The following is a 24,930-nucleotide window of genomic DNA, read 5'->3' on the forward strand; positions in this document are numbered from 1 at the left end:
TTAAACAAGATGCAGCACAGTCACAATTCATTAGCTCTTAATTTACAGCAATTCTGGGTGAGGAATCCATTCATTTTCCTGCTTTACATGGTAAATATGGCAGCCGTTTCATACTAGGGCACTGAGCGCCGCCTACTGGGCTCTTATATGTATTATAATAGTTTGCCGAGTTTCTGTATCCCCAGGGTTCGGACGGACGTGTAGATGTAGTTTTAATTGGCATGTTTGGTACATTTAAAGCCATTTTTAATCAATGGCCTATCCTTACACTGTTAATGATTGTAGGGATCTGACCCCTGATGATCATCTGTAAAAGAAGGGTTAGCGGCACTCCTTCATATTTTACTTAGGCACAGCAATGTATACAGGCGTGGCCGTGCCGGATTCTGCAACTCAGCCCCATTTACTGAAACCACCTGCCTAATATTGTGCGGTCCTTCTTGCGCCAGCAAACAGCTCTGACCCGTCGAGGCATGGACTCCACAAGACCTCTGAAGGCGTCCTGTGGTATCAGACACCAAGATGTTAGCAGCAGATCTGTTAGGTCCTGGACGTTGTTGTTTGTTGGGACCTCCATGGATAGAACTTGTTTTTCCAGGACATCCCACAAATGATCGATCAGATTGAGATCTAAGGAATTTGAGGCGGAGTCAACACCTTGATCTCTCGGTCATGTTCCTCAAACCATTACTGAACAATTTTTGCAGTGTGGCAGGAACATTATTCTGCAGGAAGAGGCCACTGCCGTAATGGAATACTGTTGCCGTGAAGGGCTGCGCTTGGTTTGCAACAATGTTTAGGTAGGCGATACTTGTCAAAGTAACATCCACATCTATGCCGGGACCCAATGTTTCCCAGCAGAACGTCACCCAGAGCATCACACTGTCTGCACCAGCTCCCCTCCTGCCTATAATGCATCCTGGTGCTACCTCGAAATAAAAACAGGATTTATCCGACCAGGTCACCTTCTTAAATGGCTCTATTCTGACGTGCCGACTGGACGCTTTGACAGGTCTGCGGGCACAAAGCCCCAAGAGCAGTTAGCTGTGGTGCCCGGTGCCCTCAGACACTGCTCTAGGATGTCCAGCTTTAACATTTTCAGCAATTTGTGCTACAGTAGCTCTTTTGTGAGATCAGACAGGTCATCTCTCCCAACATGCAACGAGCATTGGGTGTCCATGTTGCCGGTTGCCCTTTCTTGGGTACTAAGCACCGCATACCGGGAACACCTCACAAGACCTCTGACCATCACAATTTGGCCCTTGTCAAAGTCGCTCAGCCCCTCACCCTTTTTTCCTGATTTTAACATAACTTCAAGAACTGACCGGTCACTTACTACCTAATATATCCCACGCCTTGTCGGACGCCATTGTAACCAGATAATCAATGTTATTCTTTTCACCGGTTTCAATGTTCCGGTTGAACGATGTATATGTGCCCTGTTGAGTGTATATGGTAATAGTGTGGCGTGTTATATTATCTGAGCATTGGATGGCAATATTATAGAAGCACAATAACTGCATTAAAATTTATACATTGACTTTTTTTTTGTTACCTGTCCAGTATCACATCCACTGCAACAAACTTTCCACCTCTGATTGTAAAGGTCTGCAGAATATATCGCAGTTAATAAAACAGACTTTTATAGTAACATAACTTCACATATGGTCTGTCACACTACAATGCCATCTAAAATCTCGCATCTACTATAAAATGCCCACTAGAGGGCACTGTTAAAATTAAAAGTATTTTATATTAGCACATGAAGTAATAAGCATTGTCATTTGTCGATGCATCCCTATGCCAAGATCCAAGAAGAAGCGCTGTACATTGATGTGGGAGAAGTTAGAGTGTTGAAAAAATAAATTCCCTTCACAAAAGGGAAAAAAAATAATAATTTGTATAGAAAAGTTTTATTCGCATTAATGACAAAACATGACAACTTTTTACACCAGGACCAGTCATTCTTCCACAACGCGGCTTGTTCTTCTCATGCTTGGATGCTGCTCTTTGCAGTGTATGCGATGTAATATAACAAAATCCCGATCAAGGCTGCCAGCACTTCTGTGGATACCCAAGGACCATTCCATGCACCCTGAAATGATAACAGAATGATACAAGTTACTAATTCTTAAAACCTACAAAGTTACATTGGTTTAAAAAAAAAAAAAAAAAGGTTTTTTTTTATTTTTTTATATATATTTATTTATGGCAGTATATGTCCATTTGCCCTCTCACCTGTCAAGTTTTTCAAATGTTCATTTTAATTATTTTTTTCTTGTCCTCTTGCAGGGATGGGGGGGGGGGCCCTTTTCTTTTGGGTATACGTACTGTCAATATAGTACTGATCTATAGGCACTATACAATTCTGTTATGTGGGTACTGTGTGATACGGTTACATAGGCGCTATATCAGATTGTCTGTAGGTACTATGTGTTAAATGATGCTGTTATGTAAATGTGCCATCCTGGAATCTGGGAAAGCGGAGTGTCAATCCTTAAATCCCCCCCCACCCCCCCCCAAAAAAAAAAAAACTGATGAAACTAAGAAATGGTGAAATATAATTCTAACAAATTAAGTCCATATTGAGTCACCCAGCTTTGCATGAAAAAAAAAAACACAAGAAATAACGGTGCAGAAGAAAAAACCCAAACTTGAAATACGACAATTCCTGATTTCACAAAGAGGATATGAAACTGGGTTTTCTTAAATCAGACAACCCTTATTAGAGAATTCAGGGTTAATAGAGGGGTCGACCGTTCAGGACCTCCACATCTATAACCCAGAGTAGTTCCAAGGTCCTGACTCTGGAGGGCTCTGCATCCCGATATACAGACAGTCCAGCGATTTCAATGGCCGCGGTATAAGGCTGCAGCGGACTTGTGGCCAGGTCCCCCACACAACAGCTGATCGTCGAGGGTCCAAAGCCACCCCCAGGTGTTGAGAAACATTTACAAGCGTGCTGCTGATGTGTAGTACTTTTTATATGCCGATGACTACGTTTGCAGACCGTCTAAGTTTTGTTGATCCTTAAAAAATAAATAAAAAGAAGTGCAAGGTACTGTGCTGCATTGTGATAATCTTACCCGGTGATCAACATTGACGGAGAAGAGAGGCTTGATAGCAGAGAGGTCTTCATTGTTCCTCTGGGCCTAGAGAAGAAAACGTATTCATGAGTCCACGGACTGCATTATTGCTAGACAGACGCCAGAATACTGCCCCCTGCTGACCTTTCTCAGGAGACTGTAAGATTCTTCATCAAAGAACTTGACTTTGTAGGTGCCAGAGTGAGCGTTCTTGTGTTCCAAACTCCAGGAGACCTAGTGGAAGAGCGATGGAGACCAAGATATTGTCATGTATCTGACATTCTGACAATGTCTCTTTAAAGAGGCTCTGTCACCAGATTATCAAATCCCTATCTCCTATTGCATGTGATCGGCGCTGCAATGATCATTTTTGGCCAAGTTATGAGCAATTTTATATTTATGCAAATGAGCCTTTCTAATGGACAACTGTGCGTGTTTTCTCTTATTTCCAACTGGGCGTGTCTTGTGTTTTTAGCAACTGGGCGTGTTACTTGTTTCACTGCACAATCACACGGTGCTGTGGATCATGCTGGGCTGGAACAATGAGAAGTGTATGAGGCTGATTGATCACTGATTGGTCAGCGTCATACACTCCTCTGTACAACACCCAGTTGGTAAAAAGTAAAAACACGCCCAGTTGTCCATTGAGAAACTCATTAGCATAAATGTAAACTAGCTCATAACATAAAAACCACTGCTGTAATCTACATTACAGCACCGATCAGATTATGTAAGAGATAGGGCACTTATAATCTGGTGACAGAGCCTCTTTAACCCCTTAACGACTGCCATATGGCTATATACGTTCCAACTGCCGATGCGCTGCGCTGTTGTCACGTATCTAAACGTTGGCAGCCTGGAACGGGCTTTAATGAGTGCAGTGCTGCTTCAGTGTGAGCAGCGTTGCACTCTCATGTCTGCCGGGGCTTTAAGAGCCCTGGAAACCCGCCCACCCCACTGTAGATAGCGTCATACAGAACCCACGCAAACCCCCCCTGTAGATAGCGCCAAGGTCATGGTTATGTAGTGCTCATAGTAACCAGATGTCAGACATGACTAAGCGTTCAGCCAAAGCTGGAACGTCCCTCTGTTACGAGCAGAGAAAACCAACATGGAAGAAGTCACAAAAAATGTCCCCACCTGCATTATTAGGCCCCATGTACACAACCGTGCCCGTAATCACAGGCCGTGATTACGGGTACAGTCGGATGCTGACAGACACACGCGGGCCGTGCTCCAATATAACAGTATGGGAGCAAGGTCCTTAAAAGAGCAAAAAAAAAAAAAAAATAGGACGCCCTGTCTTTTGCAGAGTCGTTCTACGGCACAGACAGCTTCACGCAAATATACGGAATAGAAGTAAATGGGTCTGTAATTCTACGGTCGTGTGCATGGGGCCTTCATCAGATTCTTCTAAATATAAGTTTAGGTGGAAAATCTTCTTAGAACATTATATGAGTGAGAAGCAATGAAAACTTAGTACATCGGTCACCCTCTCTAGACCCCTAGCTTTTAGGGGATGTTCACACGCTGAGCCAAAAACGTCTGAAAATACGGAGTTGTTTTCAAGGGAAAACGGCACATGATTTTCAGACGTTTTTTGAGCAACTCGCGTTTTTCGCGCCGTTTTTGGAGCGGTTTTCAATAGAGTCTGAGAAAATGGCTCCAAAAACGTCCCAAGTAGTGTCCTGCACTTCTTTTAATGAGGCTGTATTTTTACGCGTCGTCTTTTGACAGCGATGCGTAAAATGACAGGTCGTCGGCACAGAACATCGTAAGACCCATTGAAAGTAATGGGCAGATGTTTGCCGACGTATTGGAGCCGTCTTTTCAGGCGTAATTCGAGGTGTAAAACGCCTCCATTACGCCTGAAAATAGGTTGTGTGAACACAGCATTAATCGGCACAGATAGCTCGTTGTGGGCACGCTACCCACAATCAGGTCATTTTCAGTGGCACCATTCAGGTGAACCGGCTTGGCCCAATCGTACGACTCCTTTAATCGCCTGGGATCAGGGTTTAGACCAGAGAAGTAGATTTATTACGTGCAGATCTAGTAACATCCTTACCTGATATCTCCCGATATCCTGGCCTCTGGTAACTGGAAACTGCTTCCCATTGACATCTGCATAAAGTGCAACATTCTGCAGAAAGGGGGAAGAAGAGACAATGGAGGGTCAGACAGTGAGATCTAATAGTGGTAACATCCATGAAGGTCTGGTCGCTCCGCTTTTAGAGTCCTGAACAGCAACCCTGCCCAGAGGTGGCTCCATCATCTATCAGACATTTATGGCATACCCTATAAATATTAAAGTTTACCTATACGTTCATAAAACTTAACATGTCAGAAGTTTTTATTGGTGGGGGTTCAACCACTGAAACCCCCATTGCTAAAACAAAGCAGCAAAAGTGCTTGGCAGCTTAGTTTCTGATCGGCTCTGCTTCCCGAGCGAGCAGTATACAGGCGCAATAGAAAGTCCGTACACCGCTCGCCCAGCTTTGAGGAGAGCAAAGCTGATCAGAAACTAAGCGGCTGAGCTTTCTGCAGCATCATTTTAGTGATCAGTGGGGGTCTCCGCGCTCGGACCACCAAGAATTTAAACTTCTGACACGTCAGTGACATGAAAGAATAGGTAGACTAAGCAGCAGCGGCAGTCCAGACACGCATGTAACTCAATGTACAGGTCCCCTGAAGACAATCTACTTGGGAGCTGCGCAGGCAGGAGTAATAAAGAAGCGGTCTGATTGATATCCATAATGGCAGGAGCTGGGCAGATATAAAACTTTTGGAGTGGGGTGGGCACCTTCCCTCAGGGGAAAATCATGCATTCTATATTTTTCCCTCAGAGGGTCACGAATCCTAAATATTTCTCACTACTCCATCGTGTAGCCCCGTTACTTGTCAGTGAAGGAGATTTTCTGATTACTTTCACACCACAAGCAGGTAAAGCAGTACAAGGATCCTGCATACAGCAGCCTAGATCTCAGCTTCCTGCACTACTAGGAGTATGAATCGGTTGAAGTATTATGGAGCTGGCTGTAAAGAGATCACTGGACAGATAAATCCCTTGTGTGTTATATAGTCCTTACATATCAATAAATAATAAGACATGAATGGATGTGACTGTACCGCTCACTTCAGTGGTCACGCTTATGGGCACAGGCCTGCCAATGGTTCGGAGCGGTACTTTCTCTGGCATGGGGTACACTATGGGAAGGTCATTAACAGGACCCCACCATAAATCCATGGCCATGCTATTATAAGGAGACGCTTCAGGGATTTCGTTACCTGCGCCCCATTCAAGCACGTCAGGGAGATCTCTACAATGAAGACCACTTCGGAGGAGATGACGGCGTCGGAGGTCGTGTAGTAGGACGGGACGATGACGGGTTCTGTGCAGGTCTCCGCTGAAAGGAAAACACGAGAAATGAAAGGGGGAAACTCAAAACATCAAATAAATAGTTACTAAGGGGTCAGCGATAAAGTCCGGGAACCAGACTGGTTCTAAACAGTACAACAGGGAACGGATAGCAGAACCTCTCCCTTTATGAATGGAAGCAGAGAAGACTCTTCACATCGGAGATGGAAGTCAATGGAGTCTGTCAGGCGCTTCTGGTATCGGGCATGACGGCTCCGGCCCCGCGTCGTGGCTTCTGTTAGAGTTAAAGGCCACGATGTGATCAGAGCCGGACAGCTGCTGCCATATCAAACCCCCGGCTGGCGTGCTGGCACAGCGTAGCTGCCCTGTTTTTGGAGGACTGTTACCTCAATGCCAGTCAGCTGACCAGACAAGTTGTAAAAAGGTTCCTACCAAAGAAAAGACCATTTCTTAAAAATTAACACCGATTTCTAATATGTTACCTCTATGCGGAGATCTGATCACTTGAAGATACAGGCCAAAAGCCTGAGGCGGCACTACTGAGGGAGTCTGATGACAACACGTCCCATCTTCGGTCAGGTACAGCAGTCACTGAGGCCTTGTGGATTGAATGTAACACATAGATTTCCCCAGATATACAGTATACACAAGCTACATACTTACTATTAAGATCACTAGTAGATCTTATTGCATTTGATCCTAATAACAGACATTGCCGCACCCAACAGAAAATACTATCAGAATCTCAGTAGTGCAGTCTTTGGGGCTTTGGGCCTGTAAAGCCAAGCAATCATACCTCAGTATGGAATATATTAAAACAGTTGATCACATTGTACGCTTAACAGGATATTCCCGTTTGATAGGTCCCAGCTCGTCTGTGTCCGTAACTAGCAAAGCAATGAATCGAGCGCTGCGTACACGTGACGCCACCTCTTCATTTATTCGCCACCTAGATGCGGCAGCCGCCTAACCATGAAGGACGAGTCTCAGGTGCCCAATATTCTGGAGAGAAGTGCAAGTTGCAGAGTTGGGACACGTATCGATCACAGATCTATGGCATACGCCCAAAAAAAAAAATGGCTTCTTTCTTCCAACAGCACCACCCTGGCCCATTGGTCTTGTCTGGTATTGCAGCTCAGCTCCATTAAAGTGAATAGGGCCGAGCAGCAATACCACACACAACACAAGGACAGGTGAGGCGATGTCCTTGGGAGAAAGAAGCCATGGATTCACATTTTGAGCATTTGTAGTATGACATCTCCACAGGATCCCTCACCTATCAGATGACCAGGGGGCACAGATCACTCTGATACTCCCATAGAACATCTTACATGTAGGTCAATGGCTAAAGTGGCGAATGGGAGGGGGGGGGGGGCAAAGGGACCCATAAATGCTGAAGATAGTAATGCCATTTACCAGAGACAAATATGTTCTGTTGCCTAGTAACAGAAGACACAGTCCATGGGTGACAACTCTGGATCCCCAAGCCTCGCTCATTAAAGAGGCTCTGTCACCAGATTTTGCAGCCCCTATCTGCTATTGCAGCAGATCGGCGCTGCAATGTTGATTACAGTAACGTTTTTATTTTTAAAAAACGAGCATTTTTGGCCAAGTTATGACCATTTTTGTAGTTATGCAAATGAGGCTTGCAAAAGTCCAAGTGGGTGTGTTTAAAAGTAAAAGTCCAAGTGGGCGTGTATTATGTGCGTACATCGGGGCGTGTTTACTACTTTTACTAGCTGGGCGCTCTGATGAGAAGTATCATCCACTTCTCTTCACAACGCCCAGCTTCTGGCAGTGCAGTTCTGTGACGTCACTCACAGGTCCTGCATCGTGTCAGACGAGCGAGGACACATCGGCACCAGAGGCTACAGTTGATTCTGCAGCAGCATCAGCAGGTAAGTAGCTACATCGACTTACCTGCTAACGCCGATGCTGCTGCAGAATCAACTGTAGCCTCTGGTGCCGATGTGTCCTCGCTCGTCTGACACGATGCAGGACCTGTGAGTGACGTCACAGCGTGATCTGCCAGAAGCTGAGCGTTCTGAAGAGAAGTGGATGATACTTCTCATCAGAGCGCCCAGCTAGTAAAAGTAGTAAACACGCCCCGATGTACGCACATAATACACGCCCACTTGGACTTTTACTTTTAAACACACCCACTTGGACTTTTGCAAGCCTCATTTGCATAACTACAAAAATGGTCATAACTTGGCCAAAAATGCTCGTTTTTTAAAAATAAAAACGTTACTGTAATCAACATTGCAGCGCCGATCTGCTGCAATAGCAGATAGGGGCTGCAAAATCTGGTGACAGAGCCTCCTTTAAGTGTCACCCAGGGAGAGGAAGATGGCGGTCTGGACCCCGCACTGGTTTTCAGATTGTAATAATGCAGCACCAAGAAGGGCACAGAACCCCCAAAATATAAATCGCCCACAAATATAAAACAGAAAATCTGTACCGCTCGCTTCAGAGGTCAGGCCCACAGTGGTAAGGCCTGCCAATGGTTCGGAGCAGCAAGTCTCTCTAGCATGAGATAACACTATGAGGGGATCACTGATCACATCCCACCATAAATCCTAAGCCATGCTTCTAATTACCAATGGGGGGAGCTGGTGGCTCGGAGTGGGATTTGAACTCAGGACCTCAGCACTCCCAGTCAAAGGAGTAACCAGTGAGCCACCAGTCCAAGGAATAATTCTCACTGGCTGGAGATTAGAGGATGCCCTCGTACTTGGCACAGTCCTGGCATTACCCTTCTCTTAGAGGTTGTTACTCACCCGTACAACCCGCCACCGCCACCAGCAGCGCCACCAAAACACGCACCGCTCCTGCCATGATTCCAACTGAGACACGACACCGCTCCGCTGCAGGAAACCTTTGAAAAGAGAGGGAGGAGTCACATTGGGCCACCTCAGCTTCAAACGCATTGCACACTGGGACATACTTCCGAAGGCGCCATCTTTACTATGGGAATTGCCTTCACAAGACGAAAACTGGAACCATATTTCGAAACATTTCCAAAAGTCTTACCCTAAAAAGCGTAGCTTTCTATACAAAACAAACAATGGCTAAAATCTGTGTATATTTCCGTGTGTGTATAGCTACAGCGTAACCATACCAGTATTAAACATGGCGTCCAACCACTTCCTGTCCACAATAGCCGAACTTTTATACACGTCAGGTTTAGCGCATGCTTAGTGAATTTCGAAAGACTAGACGCATGCGCAGAATTAACAGTAAGGGTTTGACTGGGTAGGTGTTTGGCATGCGCAAATCATTTACCTGTCAGACTGCGACATTCACGCCTCCAAAATGGCAGCTCGCACTGTGTCCGCAGCTTTTAGGGTTCTTGTGTCTCCTCTCCCTGGGAAGGTTGGCATCAGACAGCAGGTAATGCCCGGATTTATTATAAACCATGTAAACGTATTTCTTCTAAACCTCACCCTGGAAAGGATTGAGCCAGTATGTGCCCATGTTTCTTCAACGTCAGAGCTAATTTACTGCCGTAGATCACTGTTCTCCAGCTGTTGCAAAACTACAACTTCCAGCATGCCTTGATGACCTGCGCCAGTTTGGGCATGCTGGGACTTGTAGTTTTGCAACAGCTGAATATCCACAAGGTGAGTACCACTGCCCCATATCCTTTTTTCCGCCATTTACAATATTTTCTTGTTAGAAGGGTCCCCAATAAAAAGCAACTCACAGGGTGTCCCGCTGCTGGGACCCCCAGAAATTTGCTGTAATCCTCGGAAAACCCTGCAATACCATGCAGGGGAAATGAAGTATTACACTGTGCCCATTGTTTTCATTGTGCTGTGTGTGTAATGCACGGACATGACCGGTCCTCCAGAGAGGGAGACGCTCTTTGTAGTTCTCTGCTCCAGCTAATCGATGTAGGTCCTGAATAAGGAACTCTACTTCATTAAAGGGGTATTCCCAAAATCATAAATGATCACCTATCCACAGGATAGGTGATAGGTTTCTTATAGCTGGGTTCCCCACCGATCGTGCGGTCAGGGGTCCTGGACCACAGATCCTCATCTCTGCAACTTCCGTGAGGAGGATCTGGGGGTTTGGGACCCAGCGATCAGAAAATGATCACCTATCCTGTGGATAGGTGATGATGATTTATGATTTTGGGAAGACTCCTTTAACTCAGAATACCCTAAGGCTTTGTTCACATAGTGCAGATTTTAAGCCAAAACCAGAATGACATCCAGGAGAGCAGATCTATAGGGCCCTCCTTTATCTATTTCTTCTGTTTAGGTTCCGTTCCTGTTTTTGGCTTAAAAAATACACACAAAATCTGCACTGTGTGAACAAGCCTATTAGGGTTTTCTAAAGTAGACCCCTCTGTTCTGAAAAGTTATACGTAAGATGGTTGGAGTTGACGGACAGATGTCCGACCGCCCGCGTGTGCTGGTGAGACCTCTACTCCCATACGACAAACCCAGTGAAGCGTGACTCCAGGACTTTACACCTTTCTTGTCCCCACTGTGGATCAGTCCCTATACTCTTCACACTGCCTTCACAAATTGCCCTAACAGATCTTAATGTCTGGATCCCTGTCTTGGATTTTTCTTAGGTTTTGCCTGCAGCATTGACTCCGCACAGGGACTATTCATCGGTCAGTACATGATCCTTTCCAAAGTGTCAAATCTCTACCACTGTTACTGCTGAGTCTTGAAACGCGTCAGGTTCCTTTTTCCCCCTATTCGGGACTTGGTGGAGTCATTCAATGGTCATTCAACCCCCTGTATCGAGGTTCTAGATTGATGCTATATGTCATCTAGATATAGTCTACATAGAAAAACTTTGCAAATCATTTACTTCTGTCGTCTATCGGTCTTTGAATTACTTTAAGCTTTATACTCTGTTCACATCCAGAGCTGTATTTTATGTGCTTTGACCTCACATCTCCTCCTGGTGTTTACCGGAGCTTTAGTTGGATGTAGAGAAAAAGAAAAAATATCCTAAAATCAGCTAAGCATTTAGGGGTGTGTCTGTCAACAAGCTGTCGACTGGTGTCAGAAGCAGCAGCAGCAGCAGCAGCAGGTGGTGAAAGTATTTTCAAAGATGAACTGATGCTTTAAAGGGGAAATCCCGAAATATGATCTACTAATGTGAAGAACTCTGCCCAGACATTTACATTAATAGAAACTTGAAACAAAATTCTAGGCAAATGGCCATTCAGATGTGTCCATGTTGTTACTTTTTCAGAAACATAAAGGGGTATTTGCTCTTCATGAAGCCTTTAATTCTGGGGATTTGTGGTGGTCCGAGATCCTCTCACGTGTGTATATATGACACATAAGAGTGTCATTTTAATGGCATTTCCCCTTTAAGCAGAACAGTTTGCCCCTTTAATGCCTTGGTGTTGCCTTTTTATATAGTAGGACAGCGATTGTTGGGCATAGGGTTTATGTCTCTAAGAATTTGCTGTTCAATTGGCACAAACCAGTCAATCCATCGAGTGTGATCCCATTTGATATGTCACTGACTCTGCCTTTTTTTCTCTCTTAACAGCAACACATGATAGTAAGTATGGGACTTTGAGTGTTTTGTGTGTATTTCGCTTTAATGTGCTATTTTTGTTGCATTCTCGTTGTTGCATAATGTTACCTAATTTTCTGTTCCTTCCCTAACACTACTGTCTCAGCTGTGACCAATCACTGGTAGCCGTAACTTATTGAAGGTGGGGATAGAGATAAATAATCCTTAAAGGGGTTGTCCAGAATAAAAAAAAAAAAAAGTCTAGTTTATTTGCTGAAACAGCACAACTCTAGTTTTTGGGCTGTGTCTAGTATTGCAGCTCAGCTCCGTTCACTTGTAATACCACAAACAGCCAATGGACAAGAGTGGTGCTGTTTTAAAAAAAAAAAAAAAAAGTTGACCCTTCTTTTGAACCATGGACAACCCCTTTTATTCTTTAGTCTAGACCTAGTTGATTCTATGGAGATTTGGCAATGATGGTGTTGGCTGACTGGCGTTCTGAACGTTTCCCATCATTATTCCAATATCTAACATCTGCCCTGTATGTCTGGTTCTAGCAACCGCCTGCAAAGTATGGAGGAAGACACACCGTGACTATGATCCCTGGAGATGGCATTGGTCCAGAACTTGCCCTACATGTTAAGGAGGTTTTCAGGTGAGGCTCTTCCCTGGTCGGTCAGATCTGCGGGTCCTTGATCTGATGGTGATACATGACATTGTGTACTCTAACAGACATGCCTGTGTGCCCGTGGACTTCGAGGTGGTGAATGTGAACTCCACTGCTATAGATGAAGAAGACATTCAGAACGCCATAACTGCGATCCGAAGGAACAGGGTGGCACTCAAAGGTATCGACCTGTTTTATATGTTTGGATAGTTTTGACCAATGGCAAAAAGTAATGGTGCCTTCCTGTTTTTATCGTCAGGTAACATTGAGACAAACCATAACATGCCACCATCTCACCGGTCTCGGAATAATCTGCTCCGGTAAGTAACCATAGAAAGACTTTCATGCTTCAACATTGTTTAAGGGTGGTCTCAGTAAGCCTATAGGGGGAGAAGGTGCCCCAGAGGGTACATCAATCACCGCCTTGGGCTTTGGAGTTGGTCTTATTTGACCCCTCAGGGCTTCTTTACACGACTGTATTTCTCTTCCATGTTCTCATTTTGGAAAGCGTTTTCTTCTCGTCTTTGTCAACAAACCATACGGACGGGAATATGGACCACAAATATGGCCACGTAAATGAGCCTATAGTAGGCCGTACTCTTAGTTGGGTTTCACTTCTTCTGAATGGCATGTTGGTTTACATCCAAATAGAAGTTACATATACGCTCCTCAACATTGAAATTACAACACCAGGAAGGAAAAGTTTTGGAATTGTGGAAGTCACAGGATTGATAGACATTTTACTGATGTGCAAATGACAAAAAAGTGGAAAAAAAATATTCCAAACGTCTTGATTTATTCAGTATGGGGTATGAACGCTACGGGCAGACATACACTCACTTACATGCCTTGGCATGCGATCAATGAGGCTATTAATGGTTGTCTGAGGGATGTTATGCCACGCTGAATGCACTTGGGCAGGCAAATCATCAAGATCGGCTGCTTGTAGCTTCCTTTTCAATTGCCGACCAATGACCTCCCAGATGTGCTCGGTGGTATAGAAGTCCGGAGACGCTGCAGACCATGGTAGCACGTTTAGGCCACGCAGGCTGCTCATAGTAGCACGGGCAACATGTGGCCTGGTGTTGTCCTGTTGAAAAACTGCTTCTGGGACACTTTGGAGAAATGGCCGCACCACTGGTTCTACGACCAAATCAATGTAACGTTGAGCTGTTAATTGTACCTGAAATGAAGACTAGAGGGTCCGGCTACCGTACATAATGCCACCCCACATCATAATCTCGGGAGTAACTGGTGTGATGTTCCCTTGTGAAGGCGTCTTCATGGCGTTGCCCACGTGGTCTCTAGACCAATCTCCGGCTATCGTTGCGTCCGAGACATAAGCAGGACTCCTGGCTGAAGAGGATAAGCCCTCCATTCCAGCCTCCACTGCCATCTTGCTGTGTACCATGATAGACTTTGGGAGCAGACGTGTGGTCATTGGAACACCTGTAGCTGGACGTCTGGCTCGTAGCCCAATGTCGTTCAAACACCCTCTGATGGTTTGTGTTGACACTGGTTGCCGCCCCAGGCTTGAGGTGTGACGTCCACTTTCACTTGCAGTACAGAATTGATAACTACGCGCCATTCTTCGAATCAGAGGATCCGTCCATGCAGAGGTTCACCTCCGCACACTTTTTGCTGTCATTCCTATTGGTTTCTCTCCCAACCTCTGGGACATGTGACGTTGAACAGTGCTGACATCTCGGCCTAGGCGTGTAGCGATCTACCGCAGTGATAAACCAAGGTCTCTTCGTTCAAGGATTCTGTCCCTCACAGTTTATGACAAGTGGCGATAACTGGCACGTCGATGTACAGGAGGCATCGCACAATCATCCCACACCGCTGGATCCGATTTTTGAGGTTATACGTGGCTAATAAACTTTGCTTTCAATCTGGCTTTTATGCCCCTCCACGTGCCACACATTGGCGCTCGGTGCTTGAAAATCTGATGATTTGCCGATCTTGGTGACACCTGCTACTTCCTCGATATCCATAACTTTACGGCTCGTCCTTCTTGGTGTTGGAATTTCAATGTTGAGTGTATACATTGTGTAACACTTGGCTCTTTTGCTCTTGTTCTAATCTACAGATTCATTATGGAGTTCAATGTATAAACAGTATACAGAAACATCCTGCTAGTGGTGGCCGCAGGCAGGCATAATTTAAGTTAATGTATGCAGATTTGGAGCTCTGTATCAGAAAGATGGGGCTTTAACTGCTATAAAGATATATTATTAAATCTGCAAAAGGTGAAAGGCTCCATTCAATGTCTATAGGGATAACTGAAACCACCAAGTACAGCGCTTGGCTAGTGATCGGTGGGACCCCCAGTGATCAGACATTTATCATCTATCTTGTGGACAGGCGAATAAATGTCCCTCATGGGAAAACCCCTTTAAAAGTACTTTTACTTTACGTCTACTTGTACAAAATCTATCACTTGGTGAAGCCGCCCTTCAGATATTATACTGTCACCTATTTGTGAAGATAATACAATGATTTGTCTTCTGCCTTTCAGTACCAGCTTAGATCTTTACGCTAATGTTATCCACTGTCAGAGCCTGCCTGGCGTACAGACCCGTCATAAGGATATAGACATCCTGATCGTGCGGGAGAATACGGAGGGGGAGTACAGCAGCCTGGAACACGAGGTGACCTAATGGGTTGTTATTATTTACACTTGATCTTTGTAGGTTGTCCGTTATACTGAACATACAATGCAAAGTCAATGTTGGGCAATTTGGCTATATTTAGATATCGAGGGAGGAGATCCGTTCAATTCAGCTAGGACGAGCAGTCAAAGGAAACAATATGGATACCGCAACAAAACCAGATTTAACTCCTTGACGACGTGCGATCAGGTGTAATACACAGCCCCGCTCTAAGGGCAGAGGAACATCTGATCTCTATTTAACCCTTTAAATGCAGCAAGCAATAGGAAAGACTGGGGGGTCCTCCTCAGGAATTCCCTGTGATGCGATCAAGGCCCAAACCTAGTATGGTCAGACAGTCCGGGATCCAGTGAAGGACCCCAGGTAGGGCTGGGCAATTAATAAAAAAACAAACTCAGCGTGACGTCATCCTGTGCATTTCCTACGCAGATACAGTTGAATGCAATGGTAGAGCAGGGACCCATTAGGTCTCTACTCCACCGTTCACTATGTAACGCTGGGCTGCTCACGGCTCGGTACAGACGGGCGCAATGACATTACTGCCTCGTGTGTGTGTCTGTGCCGAGCTGCTCGCAGGTCGGTACAGACCGGTGTGAGGCAGTGGCATCTTTGTGCCTGTCTGCACCGAGCCACACAGACCGACGGAGCAGAGGGATCTCCTCCACTCGTCATTGGAACAGGGTTAGATGTATTTTATTATTTTTATTGGGGCTGTGTGTGGGCATTATACTGCATGGGGTCAAGTATGGGGGGCTTTATACTGTGTGGAGGGCAGCCATAGGGGCTTTATACTGTGTGGAGGGCAGCAAGTGGGGGGCTTTATACTGTGTGGGGACACCACATGGGGGCTTTATAGTGTGGGGGCAACTATGGGGCCTTTATACTGTATGGATGGCAGCTATGGGGGCTTTATACTGTGGGGGCAGTTATGGGGGTTTTATACTGCGTGGGGGTAGCTATGGGGGCATTATATTGTGTGGGGGCAGCTATGGGGGCATTATATTGTGTGGGGGCAGCTATGGGGGCATTATATTGTGTGGGGGCAGCTATGGGGGCATTATATTGTGTGGGGGCAGCTTTGGGCTGGACAATTATGACCTAAATCAAAATCACGATTAATTGAACATGTAAACTTGATTACGATTATTTCGACTACACCCCTTTTTGCATATCACGCCCCCCTATTTGCATACTTTGCCATTGAATTAATATTTATCCCCTGAGCCTGCTATATACTACTAGTATACAGAAGGTTTAGAGCCAGCGAGTATACATACAGCATATATCTTCGTATACCGCAGGCAGGCTCACGGGGTATATATTATATACAGTAGTATACCACTCCACTAACACTTCGCTGAGGCATCTCAAAGTCGGGCTCTTCCAGACTAGTGCGTTCTCCATCTTCGAGGACCTTGGAGGGATGAGCAGCGATGGCTGACCAAAGCAAAGTTGTTAGTGGACTACCTGTAAATGGTGCAGCGATGGCACTGTACCCTGCACTGCTCATGTGGGAGGGCACTCTTTGCTCAGGCAGTGCCCACTGGGTGATTTGGTGGGTCTGCTTGTGCCTGTATATGTGCCCCAGCAGCCAGCCTGCAGCTGCAGTAACGGAGCTAAAATGATAATCCCTGCACGCCCGGCAGCCATACCTTCGGCATTCTGGAGGAGCGTCGATGCCGTCACATTAAGCCTGCTCTGCAATTCGCTATCTCAAACGTCAGTAACTATATGCTATCCAATCAGAATCGCTGATATATTAATCACATATCAGCGATTCTAATTGGGTAGAAAACGGTTACTGACGGCAGTGGCTGGGCTGCATGTAATAACCGAAAAAAACGAAATGTGCAAGATGACGTCGGTTATCTGCGCTGAGTTTCGGTTCTTTTTCAGGGGCAGTTATGGGGGCATTATACGGTGTGTGTGGGCAGCTATGGGGACACTTCACGTGTAGGAGCAGCTATGGGAGACTTTATACTATGTGGAGGTCAGTTATGGGGGGCATTATACTGTGTGGGGGCAGTTGTGGGGGAATTTACTGTGGTGGGCAGCTATGGGTCATTATACATTGTGGGGCAGTGTAAGGAGGTATATTGTATATAGCAGGCTCAGGGGATATATATTCAACTGCAAATAGGGGTGTGGCATGTAAAAAGAGGTGTGGCCGAAATAGTTCATTAATCGTAATCAAGGTTACATGTTCAATTAATCGTGATTTTGATTTAGGCCCTAATCCCTGGTCTGTGTGACCGTATTCCCGAAATATGGCCTGTGTACCATTTGTGCACAGACTGGTGTATAGATATATTCAGTGCTTTATAATTTAGGGTATGTTCACACGGCAAACTAAAAACGGCCGTAAAATACGGAGCTGTTTTCAATTGAATTGGCCGTTTTTTAAGCATCGAGCGTTTTTTTTTTTTTTATGCATTTTTTACGTCCATATTTGGAGCTGTTTTTCTATGGACACAAGAGCTCCAAAAAACCGCTCAAAAAGTGACATGTTTTTTACAGCGCTTTTTTTACGCACCGTTTTTTTCAAACGGCCACTTAAAAAAAGCACCCTGTCGGAACGAAACTCCGTTTTTCCCATTGAAATCAATGGGCAGATGTTTGGAGACGTTCAGCTTCCATGTTTTTCGGGGAGGTTTACTTTACCCCCCCCCCCTCCCCGAAAAATGGCTGAATAAAAAGCCGTGTGAACATACCCTTAAGAATACCTCTAGTTATACTGAAATGACATAGAAAAAGATGATGCTGCCGGAGTGTGCAGAATAATAGTTTTTCTAAATGATTTTATTACCGTTTCTGCTCCGAACTACAGCACGGACTGTCTATAGTCGGTGCTGCCGGCTGCTCATAAATATAGGTTAGGAGTTTCCAGAATGGCTGCCACCGCTGTACAACATAATGCCATCCTACAGCACTGGCGGCCGTTCTGCATACAGGAGCAATGGAGGATGCCCTGTCTGCTACTTTCAGTATAACTGAAGGCATGCTTTAAAAAAAACACCTATAGGATAAAAAAAAAAAAACAACCAGTAGAAAAACACTATTGTTTTACTATAAATAAACTTTTATTACATATAAGACTCGAAACATGAAATAATATACACGTATTTGCCATTGTCACAACCGTAACAACCTGTAGAATAACGCCTCATGCACACGACCGTTGTGCCACTCGGGCCGTTTTTGACGGCATCCGAGTGGCACCCGATAGTCTTCACAGACCCATTCTAAAGAGCGTGAATCGGGTCCGTGAAAAATGATCCGAGTCTTCGATCCGAGGAAAGATAGGACATGTTTTATCTTTTCTCGGATGACTGACGGGACTCGGGCAGCGCACACGGTCGTGTGCATGAGGCGTAAGTTTATAACATCCCATATGATGATCAATGTATGCCATAAAAAAATATAAATTGAGTGCTAATGTATATGTACCAAAAAGTGGCACCTACATAAAGTACAACTCGTCAAACAATAAAATAAAAGAAGTTATGACCGCTGGCAAAAAATAGTTCTGGTCCTCAACGGGTTAAAGGGGTTGTCCAGTCATAAGAAATGGAAGGCCTATCCTCAGGATAGGCCATCAACATCTGATCGATGGGGTCTAACTCCCGGCACCGCTGCCGATCAGCCGTTTTGAAGGGGCTTTGGCGCTTGCACGAGTGCTGCTTTCCCTTTATTCCTCATCTGCTCGCGCTGTGAATCGCCGATACACTTGTAGTGGCGGTTCACAGTATTACAGCCCTCTCAAAATCACTTGAATGGGAGAAGGCTTTAATAGTGTAAACCACCGCTACAAGTGTGTTGGCGATTCACAGTATGGGCAGTGACCGGAATGAAGCGGACCCATCCGTCGATCGAGGGTCAGACCCCATCGATCAGATGTTGATGGGCTTTCCCGAGGATAGGCTATCAATTGCTTTTGACTGGACAACCCCTTTACAGGCATTGTATCCACTATCCTCTATATTTGTCATTATACGTTGTTTTGCATGTGCGTTGTAGAGTGTGTCCGGAGTGGTGGAGAGTCTGAAGATCATCACCCGAACTAACTCACTGCGGATTGCAGATTATGCTTTCAAACTGGCACGAGAGCAAGGAAGAAAGAAGATCACTGCTGTGCACAAGGCCAACATCATGTAGGTTGTCGTATTCGTGGTGGTCAGGGCTGCGCTCTGCATACGGCTTCATTCTGATGTATTCAATGTCTCTACAGGAAACTGGCGGATGGTCTGTTCCTTCAGTGCTGCCGGGAGGTCGCTGCTGGTTACTCGGATATCACTTTTGAGAGTATGATCGTTGACAACACCACGATGCAGGTAAAGAGGGGGTGGGTGATGAGTCTGGGGTGCAAAGTACAGAGTTTAAAGGGAACCTGTTACCAGGGCAGGACATCCATACAATGCCCTGTCAAAGCTGAATTAGTGGGTGACATTACATCCGTTAAATAGCCCCCCTGAAGTGCCAATTGTTGCCAGTGAGACCACAGTGCACCACCGGACACCTAGGGTTAGGGCAGCATAATTGGGATGTAATGTGTAATTATTGCGTTGATCTACATTTACTATTCGTTTACCTCGTCTTTTGTGCAGCTTGTGTCTAATCCCCAGCAGTTTGACGTTATGGTGATGCCTAACCTGTATGGGAACGTAGTCAATAATGTCTGCGCTGGGCTTGTCGGCGGCCCTGGTCTTGTACCCGGAGCTAACCTTGGCAGCGTGTATGCTGTATTTGAAACGGTAAGATAAGAACCTATGATTTGGAGTTCTTTAGTATTATAATTGAACTGTATACATTTCTTAAAGGGGTATTCCTACCATTGATATCCACGACATATCTGTAGGATACGTCACAGGATATGCTATACATGTTTGGTAGGTTTGGGTTTCCCCTATCAGAAGAACAAAGGGTTCTGTAACCCCCCTATTTGCCGATTCAGGCTGGATGCTCTCCCCATAGAAGTGAGTGAGGCGCTCTTCATTTTTGTCTATAGGAATCCCATAAAAGAGGTGATCCAGGTATCCTATAGCTCCTATTGATTACATTGGAGAGGTGGGTCAATTTAATCCTCATTAAATTGGCATTCTGGACAACATTAAGAGGGTCTCAGGACTGGGGTCTATCGTTACCATTGCCTATTATCTGAATACCCCTTTAATACACTTAATGTCTTTACAGATATATTCCGCATAACAAATGTCTCTGAATCCCTCATATTACAGGCAACCAGGAACACCGGGAAAAGCATAGCCAACAAGAACATTGCAAACCCCACCGCCATGCTCCTGGCCAGCTGCATGATGCTAGACCATCTGAAGTAAGGACGAGCTCTATTTCCCTGGCCTGCTGTCTATATACTGTACACCGCTCTGTCCCAGAGTCAGCATATATTGTGTAACGAAGCCGCTCTTGTGATGATGTCTTGGCAGGTTGCACAGTTACGCTGCCTCCATTCGTAAAGCTATTCTGGGCAGTATGAATGAACACCGGGTAAGTTCAGCAGATCTGATGTGCTTGACTCATGGTTCTGTGGTGACAGCTGGACTTGATCCAGACAGACCCTCCTGTGCTGGGGGAGGGGGGGGGGGTATCACTGCCGCTACACCTGCCCGCTGCTTAGTGTCCAGCAGTCATCTCCATGAACATACATAAACAGATTCAGACCAGAGGAGCCCTTCCGGAAAAAATAACACCAGTAAATATAAGCTCTTGGTCGTCCCTTTTGGCTGTTACTGCCATGTGGACTGTCACCGAGTCCTAAACAGTGAGAATGCTTAAAGGGCTTTTCCCGTAATTATTTATCACCTATCCACAGATTGGAGTGGTGGCGCGCACACGCTCGACCACCGTTTCATTCACTTCTATGGGGTTGCTAAGCGCTTTCTTTGGAAAAACCTCCCATAGAAATGACCTTGTAAGGTCCCCAACTGCCATGGAAACCATCAAGAACCCACAATCCTGTCGTGCGGGTGCCGATGAGGTGACAGAGGGAGCCTCATCCTCCTGTAACCACTCAGATGCTGCAGTCGCTTATGACCGTGGCATCTAAGAGGCTAAACAGCGGGTATCAAAGGTAAGCCCGGCTGTCATTAGACATTCCGACGCCCGCTCTAGCCGGCACGGAACACCTGTGCCGGGCTTATGACCCAGCACCGCTTCACCGTGTGGCAGAAGTACCCTTAATTACCACCGTGAAAAGGCATATGGGTGGTCCTTAAGGGGTTAAAGGGCAAGTTCATCTCTTGTGAACGAACAGTCAACCTTTACTTAAAGAGGCTCTGTCACCAGATTTTGCAGCCCCTATCTGCTATTGCAGCAGATCGGCGCTGCAATGTAGATTACAGTAACGTTTTTATTTTTAAAAAACAAGCATTTTTGGCCAAGTTATGACCATTTTTGTAGTTATGCAAATGAGGCTTGCAAAAGTCCAAGTGGGCGTGTATTATGTGCGTACATCGGGGCGTGTTTACTACTTTTACTAGCTGGGTGTTCTGACGAGAACACCAGAGGCTACAGTTGATTCTGCAGCAGCATCAGTGTTTGCAGGTAAGTAGCTACATCGACTTACCTGCTAACGCCGATGCTGCTGCAGAATCATCTGTAGCCTCTGGTGCCGATGTGTCCTCGCTCGTCTGACACGATGCAGGACCTGTGAGTGACGACACAGCGTGATCTGGCAGAAGCTGGGTGTTCTGAAGAGAAGTGGATGATACTTCTCTTCAGAACGCCCAGCTAGTAAAAGTAGTAAAAACGCCCCGATGTACGCACATAATACACGCCCACTTGGACTTTTACTTTAAACACGCCCACTTGGACTTTTGCAAGCCTCATTTGCATAATTACAAAAATGGCCATAACTTGGCCAAAAATGCTCGTTTTTTAAAAATAAAAACGTTACTGTAATCTACATTGCAGCGCCGATCTGCTGCAATAGCAGATAGGGGTTGCAAAATCTGGTGACAGAGCCTCTTTAAGAGATTAATTGTCCGAGTTAAATTCCCTGAGACCTCTCAAAAAGAAAAAGTGGAGCAGTTGCCTATAGCAACCAGTCATGTTGCTGCTGGTATCCGGTTGCTTCGGGCAACTGCTTCATTTTTTTTTTTCCTTCAACTAATTTTAGTCCCTTTCCACCGGCTGCTTTATTACAGACTGTACCTGTTGCACCGTAAGGCGGGATTCACACAATGAGTTTCCAGCTGCGTTTATAGCTGCTTTTTTTTTTTTTTCCCCCACCAAAAAGGGAGCCTACATACACAAGGTTCCGGTTTGTAGTGTTTTTGGGGTTAGTGGTGTTTTTTTCAAAACGCAGCAAGTTTCGAGTATAACTTTTTTTTTTTTTTTCTGGCGTTTTTCCCATAGGCTTCTCTTTAGGACTTCAAAAATGGCTGTAAAAAAATGACACCAAGGCCTGATTCACATGAGCAGGTCCGTTTTGCGTGCGAAAAAAATTGCAGCGTTTTTCCTGTGTTGCAAATCCGTGTGCCATCCGTGTCCCATCGGTGTGTGTTCCGTGTGGCATTCTTTAGCTACTTGTGCGTGAATCACAGACAGCAAGAGGAAGACGTCTGTGTGCTGTCCGTGATTTTTTTTCACGCACCCATTAATCCATGCAGTGAGTTTCACGCAATGGACACGCTGCGTGAAAACTCATCCATGTCTGAATCGCCCCATTGAGTTGCATAGGTCGTGTGCTGCCCGTTGTTTTCACGTACAGCGCACGGACATATACAACGTTCATGTGCTGTCATTGCGACTGATGACATGATCTCGTCTTCCCTGCAGATGCACACTCCAGATATAGGGGGTCAGGGTACAACCTCAGAAGTGGTACAGTCCATTTGCAGGCAGATTATTGTGAAGAATGGCCGTGCAGTAACTATTTGAGGTAAGAACATTTTGAGATTGCAGTTTATATAGTTATAAGGAGATGTTGACGTCGGTGCTGCGTGCGGTCCAGACTATATCATACCAGTACTAGTTTCTATAGTAGGCAAGATAATGGTTCAGCCTATATTCTGTGGAGGTGACCGATTCCTTAGGAAAATTCCATTTTGCTTCTAAAGCCCCTTAAAGAGGCATTTCTATCTTGTACTTTTATTCCATATCCACCTCTGGGTTCCTCACCTATTGGGAGAATGGTCATGTGACCCTGATTTACACCGGCCACTTTCCCCTATAGAAGTGATCAGAGTGGCTCTCTCCAGCTCTATGGGAATACCTCTTAAGAGTGTCTAAAGGGGTTGTCCAGTCATAAGAAATTGATAGCCTATCCTCAGGATCGGCTATCAATATCCGATCGGTCAGGGTCTGACAGCCGGCTCCCTCAGCTGTTTTGAAGGGGCCGCGGCATTCCTTTTCATCCATTATCTGTATATACTGTTAATCGCCTACACTTGTAGCGGTGGTTCACAGTATTGCAGCCTTCTCGTATTCAAGTGAATAGTAGCAGGGTGTGATACTGTGAACCACCTCTACAAGTGTGACAGGCTTTCGCAGGGGGAAGCAGCGCTCCTATGGACGCCCCTTCAAAACAGCTGATCGGTGGGGGTGCCGGGAGTCTGACCCCCACCGATCGGATGTTGATTGCTTATCCTGAGGATAGGCCATTGATTTCTTTAGACTGGACACCCTTTCACGTGAAGGGTATTGCAGACTTTTCAACAGTACATTTCAGGTGATTTTAGGCAATTAAATATATGGATATAGGTATAAATTACACATGCAAAGTTGTAACAGGAAAGCCGCCTCAAATGTGCTGATGGCACCGGCCTGCAACTCTTTATTTCCCTTGCAACGATCACAGTCGCTCTATAGTATCTAAATATTAAAGCATTACACTTTTAAAAAAATAAATAAATATTAAAGCAAATCTTTTTGATCCAGGAAGAAGTGAAATCCCAGCCGCCATTTTCACCAGCTTTAGGGTTCTAATTTTGTCACTGAGTCACCCAGGCTTGTCCCTTTCTTTATAGTTCCTCCACAGTTGCATCCACTTCAGGTTCACATGATCTCTTCTTGGTTTTGCAGGATATTGTCCTCACATGAGAAACCCTGTGTGTTCCACGCTCCATGGCCGCTCCTCCCCCATTACTCCGCTCTTCTGTTAGTACATAGGTGTGAGCACTTCTATTATAACTCTGGAGTTCTCGGGAATTGATGGGCTTTCATACGTCATGCTCTGCTTTACATGGAGATCTGTATATGTTCTTGGATCAGGTCACAGTATGTGTAAGTAAACTGGACTTACTCTTGTGTTAACGTCAAATAAAGAGATGAATAAACCAGTTTCTTCTTGGTGTAATTTTTGATAGAAGAATTCTCTTTCCATATGGTTTACTGCATATCTATTACACATTACCTTGTCTCCTAGACCTACACAAAGCTGTCACTTCTTTCTTATGATGGAACAATATTCTTATACAAATGAAAGGGGTAAAAAGTTGACTTTTTACTTTTTCTTAGAAACAGCGCCACTCTTGTCCATGGGCTGTGTCTGGTATTGCAGCTCAGTCTCATTTACTTAAATTAGACTCATCTGCAATACCAGACACCCCATGGACAAGAGCAGCACTGTTTCTGGGGACTTTTCTTCTAAGGCCGGAAAACCCCGATGTA

At 45.3% G+C, this 24,930-nt stretch overlaps 2 protein-coding genes and 2 non-coding genes across 5 annotated transcripts; 1 reads left to right on the forward strand and 3 right to left on the reverse strand.

Moving 5' to 3' along the window:
• Positions 1–1,897: 1,897 nt before the first annotated feature.
• On the reverse strand, positions 1,898–9,782 carry SSR4 (signal sequence receptor subunit 4). The gene is made up of 7 exons (XM_075835471.1): positions 9,751–9,782; positions 9,246–9,343; positions 6,375–6,493; positions 5,155–5,229; positions 3,231–3,320; positions 3,087–3,152; positions 1,898–2,095 (listed from the first exon to the last, which is right to left on the reverse strand). The coding sequence occupies exons 1-7, from the start codon at positions 9,765–9,767 to the stop codon at positions 1,991–1,993; spliced, it is 570 nt and encodes a 189-aa protein (XP_075691586.1). The 5' UTR covers positions 9,768–9,782; the 3' UTR covers positions 1,898–1,990.
• LOC142660108 (small nucleolar RNA SNORA42/SNORA80 family) lies at positions 6,208–6,341 on the reverse strand. Its single transcript, XR_012850424.1, has one exon. It is a non-coding gene; the product is annotated as a small nucleolar RNA SNORA42/SNORA80 family (small nucleolar RNA).
• Positions 8,919–9,055, reverse strand: LOC142660107 (small nucleolar RNA SNORA42/SNORA80 family). The gene has a single exon (XR_012850423.1). It is a non-coding gene; the product is annotated as a small nucleolar RNA SNORA42/SNORA80 family (small nucleolar RNA).
• On the forward strand, positions 9,704–24,599 carry IDH3G (isocitrate dehydrogenase (NAD(+)) 3 non-catalytic subunit gamma). Of its 2 annotated transcripts, XM_075835469.1 has the most exons (14): positions 9,704–9,858; positions 11,054–11,095; positions 11,995–12,006; positions 12,519–12,616; positions 12,694–12,809; positions 12,888–12,948; positions 15,150–15,282; positions 19,321–19,454; positions 19,532–19,634; positions 19,908–20,054; positions 20,538–20,632; positions 20,745–20,805; positions 23,098–23,200; positions 24,343–24,599. In XM_075835469.1, exons 1-13 carry the CDS (start codon positions 9,781–9,783, stop codon positions 23,197–23,199), a joined length of 1,182 nt encoding a protein of 393 aa, XP_075691584.1. In that variant the 5' UTR covers positions 9,704–9,780; the 3' UTR covers position 23,200; positions 24,343–24,599. The 2 variants fall into 2 exon arrangements, with proteins under 2 accessions (XP_075691584.1, XP_075691585.1); XM_075835470.1 differs by lacking the exon at positions 11,054–11,095.
• Positions 24,600–24,930: the final 331 nt, after the last annotated feature.

This window comes from Rhinoderma darwinii, chromosome 8 (assembly GCF_050947455.1).
Source record: "Rhinoderma darwinii isolate aRhiDar2 chromosome 8, aRhiDar2.hap1, whole genome shotgun sequence".
In the NCBI taxonomy this organism is placed as follows: Eukaryota; Metazoa; Chordata; class Amphibia; order Anura; family Rhinodermatidae; genus Rhinoderma; species Rhinoderma darwinii.

Excerpts from the sequence above, each read along its gene's own strand:
- SSR4 (XM_075835471.1), bottom strand. Across the intron at positions 6,494-9,245 it reads GGCGGTGGCGGGTTGTACGG|CGGAGACCTGCACAGAACCC; the intron begins GTGAGTAACAAC and ends TTTTCCTTTCAG. Across the intron at positions 3,153-3,230 it reads CTTACAGTCTCCTGAGAAAG|GCCCAGAGGAACAATGAAGA; the intron begins GTCAGCAGGGGG and ends TTTCTTCTCTAG.
- IDH3G (XM_075835469.1), top strand. The coding sequence starts at position 9,781 with ATGGCAGCTCGCACTGTGTCCGCAGCTTTTAGGGTTCTTGTGTCTCCT. Across the intron at positions 12,949-15,149 it reads TCTCGGAATAATCTGCTCCG|TACCAGCTTAGATCTTTACG; the intron begins GTAAGTAACCAT and ends TCTGCCTTTCAG. Across the intron at positions 20,806-23,097 it reads GCAGTATGAATGAACACCGG|ATGCACACTCCAGATATAGG; the intron begins GTAAGTTCAGCA and ends TCTTCCCTGCAG.